Source organism: Phascolarctos cinereus, unplaced genomic scaffold, assembly GCF_003287225.1.
Source record: "Phascolarctos cinereus isolate Bilbo 61053 unplaced genomic scaffold, phaCin_HiC Scaffold_4;HRSCAF=312, whole genome shotgun sequence".
Lineage (NCBI taxonomy): Eukaryota > Metazoa > Chordata > Mammalia > Diprotodontia > Phascolarctidae > Phascolarctos > Phascolarctos cinereus.
In genome coordinates, this window is record NW_027555847.1 from 633,530,996 (window position 1) to 633,547,794 (window position 16,799).

Genomic DNA, 16,799 nt, shown 5'->3' on the forward strand with positions numbered 1-16,799 from the left:
GACCACATGACCTCTGAAGTTCCTTCTAATTCTGATAGTTGCATTTTCTGATTCTATATTTTTTTGCCCACTCCAAGAAATAAGAAAACAAGTGATTAAAAATTTTTCCTAGCTACAGAGATTAAAGTATTTAGGCTTTAAGTTGCCAAACAGCAACTATGCAAAGCCTCTGAAAGCTTCTACCCTCTCAAAAAAAAAAAGCATGATCATATGTAGTGTGAGACTTCTTATCTTTTCAAAGTGTCATTAAGAATGTACTTAATTGTTAAGAAATGTTGTTGTTGTTGTTGCACTGACTAAATTGTACTCCTCATACACAACTCCATGAAAGAAAGCTCTTGAAGCAGGGGGTGAATCTAAGTCGAATTGAGCAGAATTGTACTCATAGATTGTTAGAGCTAGAAATGGGACCGAGTCTAATCTCCTCATTTTACAGAGAAGAAATGGAGGCCCAGGAAGGGAAAGCAATTTGTTCAGTGACTGCACCATGAGTCTACAGCAGAGGTAGGTCTTCTGCCTTCCAGGTCAGTTCTTCCCAGTAAACTGCCTCACATTTCTATCTCTGGGAATAGGAAACAACTAGTTACCCAGTCACATGAATGCTGCTATCTAAGTAAGTGGTTTTTTGTTCAGTTGTTTTTCAGTTGTGTCTGCTCTTCATGACCCTATTTAGAGTTTTCTTCGCAAAGATGTGGGAATCATTTGCCATTTCCTTCTTCCAGCTCATTTTACAGATGAGGAAACTGAGGCAAACAAAGCTAAGTGACTTGCCCAGGGTCGCACTATAAGTGTCTGAGGCCAGATTTGAACCCAGGAAGATGAGTCTTACTGGGTTACTTACTCAGTATTCTATCCACTGAGCTACCTAGTTGCCTGAAAGTAAGTGGTACATAACTTAATTAAAACATCTTTTACCTGAAGTTCTGACTTTAGTTTTGTCATTGGCTCAACTTTGCCAGGAACAGCATTCAAAGACTAAGTGTTCAGGTGATCTTCTTGTCCCTTCTCCCATATATACACCCCCAGTAGTACTTGTGTGTTGCCATCTAAAGTGAAGTTCTAAAAACACAATTAATTTGAGAGTTTATTTAATTTCCACGATACAGTACATGCAGTACAAATCAAACAAGAGATACATCCAGACCCCTCTGATCTTGCATTCTAACAAGTCTGGCAATAATAATACCTTATGTGTGTGTAGGACTCCTAACTTTCAAAGCACCTTCTTTATCTCAATCAATCTTCCCATCACACCTGCGGGAGGGGGATGTAGAAGAGTCATTATTATGATAATTCAGCAGGTGAGACATCCAAGGCTTCAGAAAGTTGAAGTTTAGAATAATATAGATCTAGAAGACCTGATTTTGGTGTCTTTCACTAATGAAGGAAACTGAAATTATTGTCCATGGGCTGTCCTGGAACCAGTATTGCCAAATGGCTTTCCCAAAAATCTTTTCTTTCTTCTGAAGCCCCCCTCGAGGGAAGCAATTGACTCTTCACTGCTATTCTCATCAGAGCTTGAGCTCCTGCTCCCTAAACCAGTAGGAGCCAAAGGCCATTCGTGGTTACTGTCTTCACAGAGTGTTCCATTCTCCCGGCACCTGGATCTGCTCCAGAATCTAAGACTCTCATTGAATGTTGCAGCAGCCATACACTGGGCAGCAGTCTGATCACAGGAGCACAGAAGATTGTCACACAGACTCTGACCACTACCTGAAGAAGCAAAAGCAAAATAACAGGCAGCTCAGAATGTTCCATCCTTGTCACCAAGAAGCACTCATGTGTACAAAGGACAACTTTACATTTTACCAAGGCTTTCCTTACAGTAGCCTTGGGACACAGGTAGTATGATATTATCATCCCCATTTTAAAGATGAGGAAGCTGAGGCTCAGAGGGTTACATGACTTGTCCATTATTACAAAGTAACAGGCAGTATCTAGATTCTAACTCGGATCTTCTCAAATTTTAAGTTGAGCATTCTATTTCATTAGAAATTTGTTAACATTAATGCTTCTGTCAAGCACAATTTTGTTTCATAGCAATCTGTGAGAATGCTGAATTATAACTCCTTGAAGAGTTGGAAGGGACTTTGGAGACAGTCTTGTCTAGCCCCTGCCTAAAGCAAGGCTATCATCTATAGCAACCTTAATAGGTGACCATATAGCCTCTACTTGAAAATATGCAATGATGGAGAACTCCCATGCTAATTTACAACGTGTAAGTTTAGTTCACTTCTGCAAGACTTACATTTAGGTAATTTTTTTTCTTATGCTTTTCCAATGGGTTCTTCCTTGTAAATTCTACTCATTAGTCCTAGTTTTGCCTTCCAGGGTCAAGTAAAACAAATGTTTGAGTTCTCTTCCATAGATTTGAAGATACCTGTACCTTCGTCCAATCTGATCTTCTTTACTCCAGTCTAAATGTCTCCAATTCCTTTAGCTGATCCTCATATAGTAGGGCTTTCGGTTCCCTTACCATCCCACTTACATTTCTCTGGACATACCCCAACTCATCTGAGCTCTTTCTGTTTTGTGATACTGAGAACTAGACAGAATGTACTAGCTGTGGTATGACTGGTGTGGAGGAAAACAGAATAAACACCTTCCTTATTCTACATGTTGATCTTTTGTAGTTTGTATCTGCCCTAGAACCAAGTATAATAATCTTTACACAATAGGCACTGAATAAACAGCTAATGAATTGAATTTCAAGGTGGGATAGGAATGGCAATTGTCCTGTTAGGACAAGTCATGTGTTAGGGCTTCCCTATATATCAAATGGAGATAATTCCACCTTCCTTATAAAATTTATGGGGTTGTTATGAGGTTCAGACGAAAAAGATAAGTGCAAAAGTACTTTGTAACTATAAAGTCTCCCCCAACACATTCAAGTACTCTCCCACCCACCACTTCCCAGCACTTTTTTATATGTTGTCTTCCCACATTAGAATGTAAGCCCCTTAAAGGCAGGGGCTATCTTCTTTGATTGTATTTGCATCCCTAGCACTTAGCACAGTGGCTGGCATTTATTAAGTGCTTAATAAATGCTATCACTGCCTATCTATCTCTATCTATCTGGCTGGCTGAATGTCTGTCTGTCTGTCTATCCTCTCTTTAAAGAGTTACAGGAATCTAAATTATTGTTATTGGTCATATTGTTATTATTTCACCTGGTAGCCTAAGCTGCCATTGATCTATCAGTTTTTTGACCAGATCCTGATTTTCAGTGTTCATCAATTAACCATTCCAGGCTTCTCTCTTACATACAACCTTAGCTCTAGCCATATCTCTTCACTGGCCAACTCTTTGTACTTTCTCTACTCTGCATCTTCTTCACTTGCAAAACTCTTTTCCAGTGCCCCAAATCTTTACATTTGTACATCCTATCCATTTTTCAAGAGTCAACTCAAATCCTATCTCCTCCATGAAGATTTTCCCCAATGGAACTTTTCTAGTCTGATCCTCACTTCTTACCCTTTGCTAACTGGCTTCTAACCCTGTCATTCAACTGAAATGAAGGTAATTAAAACAAACAAACAAACAAACACTCAGTTAACCCTTCAAGGCCCAATTCAAATTTTACTTCTTCCATGAAAACTTCTCTGATGATCCCAGCTGAAAGTGATCTTTCCTTCCTTTGCTCCCCTGAATACAATTCTACAAGACTTAATTAAGTGCCTACTCTGTTAGAAACATTGTCACTGCCACTCATTTGACCCTTAGCATATGATGCTTTGTATTGTTAATTTTCCTTATTTGTGTATTTATGCTCCTTGAAGGAGGACCTATTCTATTTTTTTTTCTTTTTATACTCAGAGTTGAGTACTATGTAAGGTGCATGATAGATACTGAAGGAATGTTTATTGGTTGATTATCTCCTCTGCTAGATGGCAAGTGACTTATGGACAGGAGCTCTGTCTTCTTGGAAAAATAGACTCAAAAGTTGGAAGGCATCACAGAAATAGCCCATTCCACTCTATCCCTGAGCAGCCTATCCTATTGCCTTTATAGATCCCCCAGTATAGCGGTCATCCAATTTCTACTTGAATGCTTCCATTGGCAGGGAATTTGTTATGTCCTGGAAAGGCAACTCACTCTACTTTTGGCCAGCTTACATTTCTAGTAAATTTTCCATCATATTTAGCCTAAATCTACCTATTTGCAATTTCTTTCAATTGTGTTTAGTTCTATCTTCTTGGGCCAAGCAAAGCATGACCCTTCCATCTTACAGTCATTCATGAATTTGATGAAAGCTCTCATGCTCCACCTAAGCCTTTTCTGCTCCAAGTTAAACATTCCCATTTTCTTCATCTGTCTTTATCTAATATCATTTCTGGGTACCCAAATCCTTCCAATGTATACTTCTTAATAGGCCTCAGAGTGCCTAATCTATATAATAGATGTTCAATGAACATTCTTTGCTTGATGCATTGAGAAATAGTACTTTCAATTGGAGCTAATGCCATTTAAAATAACAATTTCATGGAATCAGAGAACTTTAGAGCCATCTAATCTAGTTCCTAAATGAAGCATAAATCCCATCACCTTAAGATGATGTTGACCATCCAGCATTCATCTGACGATCAAAATTCAGAGCAAAATAAGTAAAATGAGGAGAATAACACATACAATGATTACAACAACATAAATAAGGCAGTCAGACTCAGATTAGTCACAATAATCAATCTTTGGAAAATACATAATGAAATGCATCTGGTAGGGACTATGGGGGTAGAATAAGCATATATTATTAGACAACTGTTTTGGCAATGGATATGAATTAACTTTGTTAGTTATATAGAGAATTGGGGTGGGTGGGTAGAGAATAACAATGGTGTAAAAAACAAAGGCACCATTAGAACTTTTAAAAATTCAGTATAGTTAAAATTTGAATTATTTGTAGTTGTGTTATTGATCTTGTATTTGCTTTTACCTTGCTAATTTTTCTTGTGTTTTTCTAATTGTATAATTATGTTATAAAAATATTTTACTTTATATTTATTTTATTGTGTATTTATACACACACACACACACACATCGTGTGTTTATTTCCTATCTCTAACCAAATTATTAAGCTGTTTGAAAGGAAGGACTATTTGAACATGTAGTAGGCACTCAATTATTCTCTGATGGCTTGACCTGAGCAAAAAACTCTATGGAATCACTTACATTTTATTTTGTGATCCTCACATGTCACTTTGGATCTTGAACTCCTCTCTAACCCACAGCCAAATTTCTTTACTTGTTCCAAGCAACAATGATGTGAAAAGCAACATCTACGACAAAGCAAAACATTTGTTGTCCAAAGGTACCAATTGTACAGGCATAACTTTATTTTCTCTTTAAAAACAAACTCCTATGTCCCTTCCTTTAAGGAAAAAAAAAGCAATATATTAACAATGCTCTCTTGTAAACCATGAATATACAGCAACATTCCTAAAACTGTATCCTATGAATTCCTGGAGTTAGGTGAAACCAGCCAAAAAATTCTTTGGGGAAACAAAGTTGTAATGGTGGCAAAAAAACCCCTCATCATGTCCTTGTGTTCTGCTCTCTGTGCCAGGATCACACAATTTGTGTAATAAGCTGGTGCAGATATTGATTGAAAATGTATTGGATGCTCCACGAATAAAAGGTGAGTTGTTGAACACATTAATCAGAATGTGATGCAACCAACAAATTGATTGTTGGTTTGTCTCAGCAGGGTTCGAGTAGAATAACCAGTGTCCATTTATATTAAAAGAGTTTATGTTAATCATTCAACATTTCTGACACTTAGTATTGCCAAGCACTATGTATGCTAAGTGCTGGGGATGCAAGGTAAGGTAAAAAAAACAGTCCCTACCATCAAGAAACTTACATACTAATGAGAGTAATGTCAAAAAACAGGTGTGTACAAGTTACACGTGGAATAAATAGTAGGTAACCTTAATGGAGAAGCCACTAACAGCTGGAGTGCCCAGGAAAGGCCTCTTGCAGGAGGAGGCGTTGGTTATGAGACGTGAAGGAAGCCATGCAAACTCAAAGTTGGAGGTGAGAAGGGAGAACTTTCTAAGCATAGAAGGTAGTAAGTGCAAAGGTTGATGGAGTGCTATGAGTGAGAAGTGGCAAGTAGATCAGTGTGGCCAGATTTAGAGTGTGTAGAAGGGAGTAAAGTGGAATAAGGCTGGGAAGGTAGGTGGGGGCCAGGTTGTGAAGAGCTTCCAGTTTGAGATGCCCATGGAACATCGCATTTGAAATGTCCAATAGGCAGCTGGTGATGTGGGACTCAAAGCAAGAGAGAGATCTCTGCATAGAGGCGATGATTAAACCCATGGAAGCTGATGAAATCTCCACTGTGATGCTATAGATTGAAAAGGTGAGAAAACCCAGGAGAGAACCTTAAACTAAACCAGCCACGTAGGAATAAGATTTGTGACAATTGAACAAAATGAGCATGATAAAAGATTTTTTTTAAAAAAGCAAAGACATGCATAAGCCTAGCTCTTATGCTGCTGCAGAATTCATGTACCTAATTCATGAATCACATGTGAAACTGAACTCCTAGGGGAGCTAGTGGCCGTTGCTACACTCTTAAAATCTCACTATATATGCAGGCACATGTCTCTGAACCTCAGTTTCTCCATCTATAAAACGAAGAGGTTGAACTAGATAACCTCCCGACTAGACAGTCTTTAAGGCCTGTGCTATCTTTAAAAGTCACCCAATCCAAGGCCTGGCACTCAGTAGACAATAAATGTGGAATGAACGCTACTCAGTTAGAGACTCTTCCAGCTCTAAGAGTTTATGATTCTGTAGATAGAGCCCTGGAGTCAGGTGGACCTGAGCTCAAATATGGCCTCAGACCTTTACTAGCTGTGTGATCCTGAATTAACTTGTTCAGTTAACCCTGAAGACACTTAACCCTGTTTGCTTCAGTTTCTTCCTCTGTAAAATGAGCCACAGAAGGAGATGAGAAACCATTTCAGTATCTTTGCCAAAAAAAACCCAAAATGGGATTCAAGAAGAGTCAGACATGACTGAAAATGACTGAACAACAACTTTGTCTACCCAGTAAGTTCAGGCTTACCTATGTTTTTGTTTTGTTTTCTTTGTTTTGCCTTTTTTTCTTCCCCCAGCAGAGACCAAGAATAGTCTGACATCTATAATCAGGCAATATAGAAACACTAAGGACTTAGGATGAAAAGAAAGGCAAAAACACAGGCATTGTCCTCTAGGTGCTCACATTCTAATGGAAGAGACAACCAGTGTATAACTACATACATACAAGTCATATGCAGTGTATATGGAAGATAATCTTAAAAATAAAGAACCAAGACAGAGGAGGAGGAGACATTATTTGGGGAAGGGGCAGAAGGACTGTCATGGAGCTCCTGGATTTGATCACTTCTTATATTACCTACTTCATATACTTTGCAACTATCTAGTTCTATATACTAGGCTGTTTAGCACATTAGTATTTCTTTACCCTCCTTCATTTATAAATAAGTCTAGTGGGTTGTCCCTCTCCTTCATGATGTTTTTTGCTGATAAGACAAGATTAGGATCATTCTTAGCAGGGGATCTTAACATGGACTTTATAGATCCCCAAGAGATCCATGGATAGATTTCAGGGGTCCTGTGAACTTGGATGGTAAAAAAAAGTATATCTTCATTTCAATATAATTGGTTTCCTTTGTAACACTCTGTATTTTACATTCTGAGAAGGGGTCTACAGGCTTCACCAGACTGCCACAGTGCCCCCCCTTTCTCTCTGTCACACACACACACACACATACGGTTATGGAATTCTGATCTAAAAAGTATTCCTGATCCTGATTATTTTGGTGAGTCGGGGCTCAGTTGTCATGAACTAATGCCAGTTGACCTTGTGACAGTAGTGTGTCCAGACACTGGTCCCTGCATCCATATCATACAGCTATAATCTCCCATACCTATCCAAGGGATCAACAGGGTCTCCCCTTCCTTCCTGACCACAGTAACAGCCGTAAGATTCAAAGTCCTCTGGGCACCGAGCTGTCAGACAAAAGAGCATTTCTCCAATCTGGGGCATCTCCTGCTTAACTTCTCCACTGTCTCCCAGTTGCACAAAGGTAAATCTGTCACAATCTAATTTAAAAAAAAGAAGAAAAAGAAAATCAAAAGAAAATCAACAGGACATCACAGGATCTACGCTTAAAGACAGTAAAATCCTTGGCAGTCCATAAGAGTGATTTTTGAGCCCCCTAGGAAGGCCTTTGGAAGACAATAGAACTTGGAGTCAAAAGACCAGAGTTCTAGCCTTCTTTCTGATACTGTGCGATCTTGGGAAATAACATTACTTCTCTGTCCCTCAGCCTTCTTATCTGTCAGACGAAGGCCACGAAAATATAGATTTAGAGTTGGAAGAGACTTTAGGGTCATCTAGTCTAACATCCTCATTTTACAGATGAGGAAACAGGTCCAGAAGGGTTAAATAAATTGCTCAGGTTCAACACTGCTAGTAAATTTCTTGGATGGGATTTGAACCCAGTCTTCTTAACTCCAAGTCCAGTGTTCTATCCATTATACTATTCTGCTCCTCCTATGTAATCAAGCAATAATCAATCAACAAACATTTATGAAGCACCTACTATGTATCAGATACTGCACTAAGTGCTGGGGATACAAAGAGAGGCAGAAAGACGGCCCCCACCTTCAAGGAGCTTAAGATCGTTTTTTATTTTTAAAAATCGTTTATTTTTAACATTCCTTTTTTTTTTAATGTTTGAGTTCCAAATTTTCTTCCTCCCTTCTACCCTTCCCCCACCCATTGAGAAGGCAAGCAATGTGATATCAATTATACATATAAAGTCATGTAAAGCATGTTTTCATTTAGCCATGTTGCCAAAAAAAAAATAAAACAGAAAATGTAAAGGAAGTGAAAACATTTGCTTCAGTCTGCACTCAGACTGCATCAGCTCTCTCTCTCTCTCTGGAGGTGAACAGCATTTTTATCATAAGTCCTTTGGAATGTGCTTGCCTTATTGTGTTGATCAGTGTAGCTAAGTCTTTCATATTGCTTTCCTATTGCTGTTACTGTGTACAATGTTTGAAAATTTACAATCTAATGAAATTAACATCCACCTTATCTCAAGTTTGTCTGGGGAACAAATTAGATAATTCACAAGAAAGTGCTTTGAAGAGACATGCAAAACCTTTAATAAATAGAAGGCATTATCATTGTCATTCTTACTGCTAATCAAAATTTCTGGGGATGATGAAGTCATTCCCTATAAATAGCTCTGATGTTGCCAGTTCACTTACCACATCCTAGCTTGTACTAGGGCTGTTTATGAACACGTGTCATCTCTCTACTCAATTAAGAGCTCTGTTTAGTCAGGGACTATGTATTTTTTCATCTTTGCATGACCCTCACCTAGCACACAGTGACCACTGATTGTTTGTTCAATACATCTACCATCAGTGTGGATATAAATATCAGCAAGTATATTTCCCAGGTTTGTTTCTTTATGTGTCCTTTTAAATACCCTGGCCAGAACTGCTCACCTTACCACCTTCTCTCCTCCACCTGTTAAACTGTCTGGTGGGAGCTGTAGGGGTGGCAATCCCTACATCTAGAATTGTCTATAGATTTAAGCGAGGATTAAATCACACTAAATAGTTTGTACCTTTCCCCAACAACATTTGTATGTAGGTCAAATTGACTTAAAATCGACATGAAGAGAAGCCTTGAAAAAAAAAGTCACGTGCTATTAACATTCTTCTGGAAATAGTTGCATAGAAGTTCTGATTTTATGTACAAGAGTCATAAATCTTCCCTTCATTTACCATGAGACCAGGGATAGTGTCTTGTCTAAACATTGTATCCTCAAAATTGTTATTGACAGGGATCAGAGAAGGCTTCCAAATTAGTTACCACCAAGATACCTTTCTCCCTTCCCCCTGTCATTCCAAGGCTACCCTTACTTTTACTTATTGTGAGCCCTAGAATGATTTCCAGTCTTTGGGGGAAAGGAAAATAGCTCTCTTTCCTTAAAAGGTTGTGGATGGAGAGGGGGAGGGATATAGGGGAAATCTAACTAATGTAAAAATCAGTCAAATCAATAAGCATATATTAAGCACTGACTATGTACCAGAAATTGTACTAAGGATTGAGTATACAAAGGAAGGCAAAAAAATCCATCCCTGCTCTCAAGGAGCTTACAGTCTTACCAAAAGATATATATTAAAAACTATTTTAAAAATAAATTAAATGGCAAAAGGTGATTAGGTTAAAAAAAAGTTGTAGATCCACTGAAGTATATATACTCTTAAGGATACTATTACTAGGCATATATCCTGAATGAGATCAAAGGAAAGGGAAAAGGACCCATATATACAAAGTATTTTAGCAATTCTTTTCACTGAAGCAGAAAGCTAGAAACAAAGGGGGTCCCCATCAAATGGGGAATGGCTGAATAAAACATGGTATGCGACTGTAATGGAATATTACTGTACTGTCTAAAAATGACAAAGTGGATGTTTGCAGAGAAACCCGACCAGACTTCTATAATGCACAGTGAAGTGAGAAGAACCTGGAGAACAATTTATACCAAAGCAACGACCATGTAAATTTAAAAAAAAAAATAACTCTGAAATACTTAAGATTTTTGATCAATGAATGACTAATCATGACTCTGGAGGACTGATGAGATGGCTCTTTCAACTGCAAGAACAGTGCCTAAAAGAGACCAATTCATCTCAAAAGGATGAGCCTTGTGAATCCAAACCTGTTTCAATGATGAGGAGATCTTACATAATGAGGTACAGGCTTTGGGGTAAGAATGGGTATCTACAGACCAAGACTGGAAGGCTTCATTGCACATTGTCTGAATAGGACAATGGTATCTCATACAGGGCTAGTCTTACGCAACGGGTGGCTGCTCTGAGTGGCACTGGATAAGTCTTGTCCTTGTAACAATATCTTCCATATTGACCCAGGGTGTCTGAAATTACCCATAACATACTCCTTAAGGGCAAAGAACTGAAGGTGGCTATTAAAATGCTAATATTATGCAGATTAAGCCACTATGAGTGGCAACACTAACACTTAACATCTTAGCTTGGATAACCTCGTTCCATAGAACTAAGGAAAAGGACCCAGGGGGAGGATGGGGGTAAAGTCTGAAGCACCAACTTCTTCCTAGGAAGGAAAGGCCAAGCAGAACACTCTAATGGGCATGCATTTAGGCACTGGGTGCCTTTGGGTGAAAGGTGAAGTAAAGGATGTCTAGGCCTTAAAAAAATGCTGCTAATTCACACTTTTTGGACTCATACATCCTAACCATAGTCTGACAACAACAGCAACTCTAAATCAGGAATAATGGAGATGGAGAATCTCAAGGTTCAAGGTGGCCCACATCCTCTCGTTCTACTTTACCTTTTCCCCCACATGTGGTCCACACATTTTGTGGCACTTTCTTTTAAAGAACATAAGGAGGAGTGTTCAATTCAACAATGGGCCTCAGTTTATTCCTCTGTAAAATAAAGTGGTTGCAGTAGACATCTAAAGTTCCTTCTAAATGGAAATGTCTAAGAAACTATGAATCTCTTCCTCACTTCTGTTTCTGCTTGTGATTCCCAGTCCTGCGCGCTGATCTGAAGTGTCCTTTCAAGGCATGGCTTAGCTTTCTGCTCTTGAATCGCTGATATGTTGATGCTTTCCCCTGTACCTCAAGCCCACTCCTACCTCCTCTGTGCCTAGCTAAAGACTCATTATCTCTATTCCCATGCTACAAAGCTGCTCCCATTTCCTGGTAACCCTAGGTTATTAGAGTTGTTACTTTTATTTCTATAGCTGTGGCTGTTAAGGCTAGCTGATCTTTATGTAGCTCTCTATACTAACAAACACTTTCTATACATTATCTCATTTGATCCTCATAAAAATGCTATGAAGTAGGTAGGGTATATGTTTCCATTTTGCAGATGAGAAAACTGAATCCTGGGTAAAGTGACTTGCCTAGAGTCACAGAACCAAAACGGCAGAAGTGGCATGCAGATCTAGGTCTCTTGGCTCTTAATAGAGTGGTCTTTTAGCTACACCTCATTTGCCTGATGTGTGTGTGGGGTAGGGGGACATGGACATGCCACCCACTGGCCCCTGAAGGATGGGGGTGGGATGGCCTCACAGCTTGAGACTCTTGACTAACTTGGCTCCTAACAATAACATTTTCCCCTTAAGACTGCAGGGAACATTTCCATTAAGTCTTTCTGCCATAGGGAGATACGGATGAGTCTCCAAATGTGTAATGAACCAGTAAGCGATGCTGGATCCCAAACTCATCTTTTCTCCAGAGGCCTTCTCATTAAAAGTTGGAGGAGCAGAAGGTCAGCAAGCACAGCTAACTGTCTTTCAGCAAGGAATATTTGAATGAAACCTGTTCCCATCACCCTAAAAGAAGCTCCACTCATATCTAAAGTCAATTAGCTTTCAAAGGGTCAAGAAAGTTTCCTTCAATCATCCAAATGGGACATTTAGCCTTGGAGTCCAACTGAGATCATTGCTGATGTTTCTCTCTGCTATAGTGATGGAATGCACATAGATTTAAAACCAGATTCTTAGATACCTAGATACAATAGGCCTATGTGTACATACATATTCAGCACTTTAATATGCATATTACTAGACCTTGGAATTACAGGTTTCATATTTTCTCAATGAGAAACTACAGAGAGATATAGTGACTTGAATTAACACGTCACTAGCTTGGCAAGGCAGGGAACCCAGGCCTCCTGCTTATTCCAGTACCTAACCCCTCTCCAGTACCTAACCTCTGTTCCCTTATTGAGGGAGTCAGAATACACAATCCTGAGGGCTGCTTCCATCTTTGAAATTCTAATCAGCATCATGCTGGATAAATTGTATCTAACCTAAGGGAAAGGCTGGACTCTCCTTGTTGATATCAGCATCAAAGGTTAGGCTGGTGCCCACAGGATTCTCACCTCTCTTAATAATCCTTTATAGCATTGTAATGCATCAATTTATCTAAATATTTTGTGAGGAGGAACTGGTTGCTAGGGTAGAAATGATGGAAGCCTTGAGGAGAAAATGACCAGTCATTGAGTTTACCATAGAGGAGAGGAAGGCAGGAAATAGTTTGATATGCACTCTGGATTTGGGTCAAATGTATTTCACAAATAGAACTTAATGATTCCGTGAGACCACAAGAAATATTAAAACAAAATAAAAAAGACTGAAAAAAAACATAAGAAAATATAAGGTATCTTGTGACAAAAACAATTGACCTAGAAAACAGATCAGAGGAAGACAATTTAAAAATAACTAAAGGGGCAGCTAGGTGGCGCAGTAGACAGAGTGCTAGAACTAAAGTCAGAAAGACTCATCTTCCCGAGTTCAAATCTGGCCTCAGACACTTACTAGCTGTGTGATCCTGGGCAAGTCACTTCACACTTTTTGCCTCAGTTTCCTCATCTGTAAAATGAATTGGAGAAGGAAGTGGCAAACCATTCCAATATCTTTGCCAAGAAAACCGCAAATGAGATCACAAAAAATTGGACGTGACTGAAATGACTGAACAATGATAACGACCTAAAAGCTATGACGAGAAGGAAAAAAAAAATGAGCCTAGGCATATTTCAAGAAATAATAAAAGGAAACTACACAAGTCTCTGAAAAGCAGAAAGAAAAGTGCAAATAGAAAGATATCATAAGTGTCCAGAAAGAAGCCCCCAACTAAAAACTCCCAGGAACATTATGGCTAAATAATCCAGAGCTTCCAGGTCAAAGATAAAAACCAAACAGATCAAATACTACACGTAGCTAGGAGGCAAGAATTCAATACGGAGGAGCCACAGTTAGGATCACACAGTTTTGCAGCTACCACTATTATAGAAATGGAGAGCTTGGAATACTACATTCCAGAAGGCAAAGGATATAGACTTACAACCAGGAACAACTTAGCCAAAAAAACGGAACATAATATTATAGGGAAGAAAATGGACCTTTTCATGAAATAGAGGACTTTCAAATCATTTTTGACAAAAAGACCAGAGTTACATAGAAACTATGAAGTACAAACAGAGGAGTCAAGAGAAACCACAAAATATGAAGATGAGCAAACACAAGGAACAGAACAAGGATAAACCAAACTGTCTACGGGAGGATACGGGAGGATGATACATGTGTGTCCTCAGAATCCTCTCATCCTCAGGGGTCACAGAGGGAGTCTAATTAGACTGAGGTAATGAGAGTAGTTTTGACTATCTTAAAAGGAAAATGGAAAGGGAGGGGAAGAAGCATATATTAGGGAGAAGTATAGGGGAAATTATTTCACATAAAAGGGTTCACAAATAGTAATCTACACAACTAAGGAAGAAGGGGTGGGGGAACAGGTGACATTTTCATATGAAATGGTAGAAGAATACACACACAGTTGGGCACAGAAACATATCTTCCTAAATAGAAAAATAGGAAGCAAGCGAAAGAAAGAGGAAGGAGGAATAAGAGAGAAGGTATATTAATGGAAGGATTAGTTCTAAACAAAACAACCTCTATCTGAGAGTATACAAAAAATATTTATAGCAGCTTCTTCATTTATTCATTTATTTATTTTGATGGTAAAGAACTGGGGGCAGCTAGGTGACACAGTGGATAGAGCACTGGCCCTGAAGTCAGGAGGACCTGAGTTCAAATCTGACCTCAGACCAAACACTTGACACTTATTAGCTGTGTGACCCTGAGCAAGTCACTTGACCCCAATTGCCTAATTAAAAAAAAAAAAAGAATTGGAAACTAAGAAGGAGCCCATCAATTGGGGAATGCTTAACAAGTTATGGAATATGAATGTGATGGAATACTATCATACTGTAAGAAATGATGAAGGGGATGGTTTCAAAGAAACCTGGAAAGATTTGTATGAACAGATTCAAAGTGAAGTGAATAGCACCAAAAGAACAACTTATACAATAACAACAATATTGTGAAAACAAACAGCTTTGAAAGATTTAGGAACTCTGGTGAATGCAATGACCAGACATGGCTCCAGAGGTCTTCTTTCGATAGAAAGATGATGGGTTCAGGGTACAGACTGAGACTTTTCTTTTTACATAGCCAATAGAGTAATTTGTTTTTGCTTTAATATAAGCAGGGGTTTGTTTCTTTTTTCTTTTTTCAGGAGAGATGGGGTGTGGAGGTAAAGAGGTAAAAAGGTAAATTTTCATTGAAAAAAAGTTAATTTTTAAAAAGAATATAGTAAATTCAATATTTTACTTTCAAAGATGCCCTGCTTCTCTGTTTCCTTCTGAATTTACTTCTGTTCTATTCATTTAAAAAAATGCTGCAATGACCATCTTTTTTTTTTTTTGAGGGGGGAACAACTCTTTAGCTAGCTCCCCTCTTGACCTCCAACACCTCTTATAACATATATGCATTATTTGTTGTGATATGTGTGTATAATAATGTATGTATATACATGCATGTATATATGTGTGCACTTTTTGGTGTGCATGTAATACATGTTTATAACATACACTGTTGGTCTTCTGCCCTTTTTAGCTTCCTTTTGATGTTTTCTTCCCCTATTAGATTATAAACTCCTTGAGGGCAGGGGTTGCCTTTTTCTCATTTGTATTCCCAGCATTTAGCACAGTGCCTATCATATAGTAGGTGTTTATTAAATGTTTATTGAAATGAACTGAACTGAACAATGCATGCCTATAGATATACATATATTATATACACATAGAAATATACATATTATATATACATGCATATTAACATAGGCCTATATGTGCAAAGTCAGTTACTTGTGATGAGTCAGCCTGAGTGACTCCCTTTTGAAACCTTATTTAGACTTTGAGTAGGTAGCAGTACACTTCCTAAGACGTCTTGTATATGTCCGCTAGTCTCATCTCCTCATGATTACATGTACCAATCAAAAATACTTTTGCCCTTATGTGAATGTTGCTTATTACTGACTGTAAAAAGCAGTGCCAGTCTGAATAGAGGTTGGCCACACGCAACGCTGCTGCCTTTTTGTGCTAATAATAATTTTTTCCTATTTCCTGAGTTTGCCTTAAGATACTCTCTTTTTCTCTCTCTCTGTCTCTGTCTCTGTCTCTCTCTGTCTCTGTCTCTCTGTTTCTCTCTCTCTCTCTCTCTCTCTCTCTCTCTCTCTCTCTCTCTCACTCTCGCTCTCACACACACAGGTAGACACACATACACACACACACACACACACATATATATACACACACATGTATTACAGACATACACATACAGTCAAACCAAACATACCCACCTTGGATTCAATATTACAATACTGCCATTTTGGAGCTCAGAATCCAAACAGTGGTTTAATGCTCTCTCATATCTCTATCTATCTATATGGGCAGTGCTGGACTTCCTACTCACCTTTTCCTCTCGTCTCCTTAGGGTTGGGTTCCAAAGCTTGCACATCTGAGTCCCCAGATTTGAGGCCAGACAAGGCATTAGTTACTCCCTTCAATATAGAAACAGGCTGCATGGGTCCTAAAACACACAGAAGATAGCTCATATATAGAAACTGTTCGTTAGACAAGTTAGTCAGTGGGGCCCTGCCTAAATGCAAAGACATAAGTAGCGTCTTTGCAAAAGACCAAGATCCTTTCTTCTGACTTCACATATGCTGGGTCGGCCAACCTGAAGCTCTTATCCATGAGAATTCATTAGAACCTAGTTCTCAAAGGGTAAATGTCTCCACGGTGCCCTCTAATGGGTTTTATGGTTTTGTTTCTCGTCCTTATTTGTTGAAGATCATTCATTTGTATTGCTAATGGCC

General features: G+C 38.7%; 1 protein-coding gene across 1 annotated transcript in view; it reads right to left on the reverse strand.

Annotated features, from left to right (window-relative positions):
• Positions 1-1,071: 1,071 nt before the first annotated feature.
• The window catches only part of OC90 (otoconin 90), a 53,558-nt gene continuing 37,830 nt past the window's right edge, over positions 1,072-16,799 (reverse strand). The window contains exons 12-15 of the mRNA XM_020997922.2: positions 16,394-16,510; positions 7,935-8,109; positions 5,170-5,276; positions 1,072-1,713 (exon numbers count right to left, since the gene is read on the reverse strand). Of these exons, the coding sequence (XP_020853581.1) occupies positions 1,397-1,713; positions 5,170-5,276; positions 7,935-8,109; positions 16,394-16,510 (716 nt within the window). The 3' untranslated portion in view covers positions 1,072-1,396. The remainder of the gene's footprint in view (positions 1,714-5,169; positions 5,277-7,934; positions 8,110-16,393; positions 16,511-16,799) is intronic.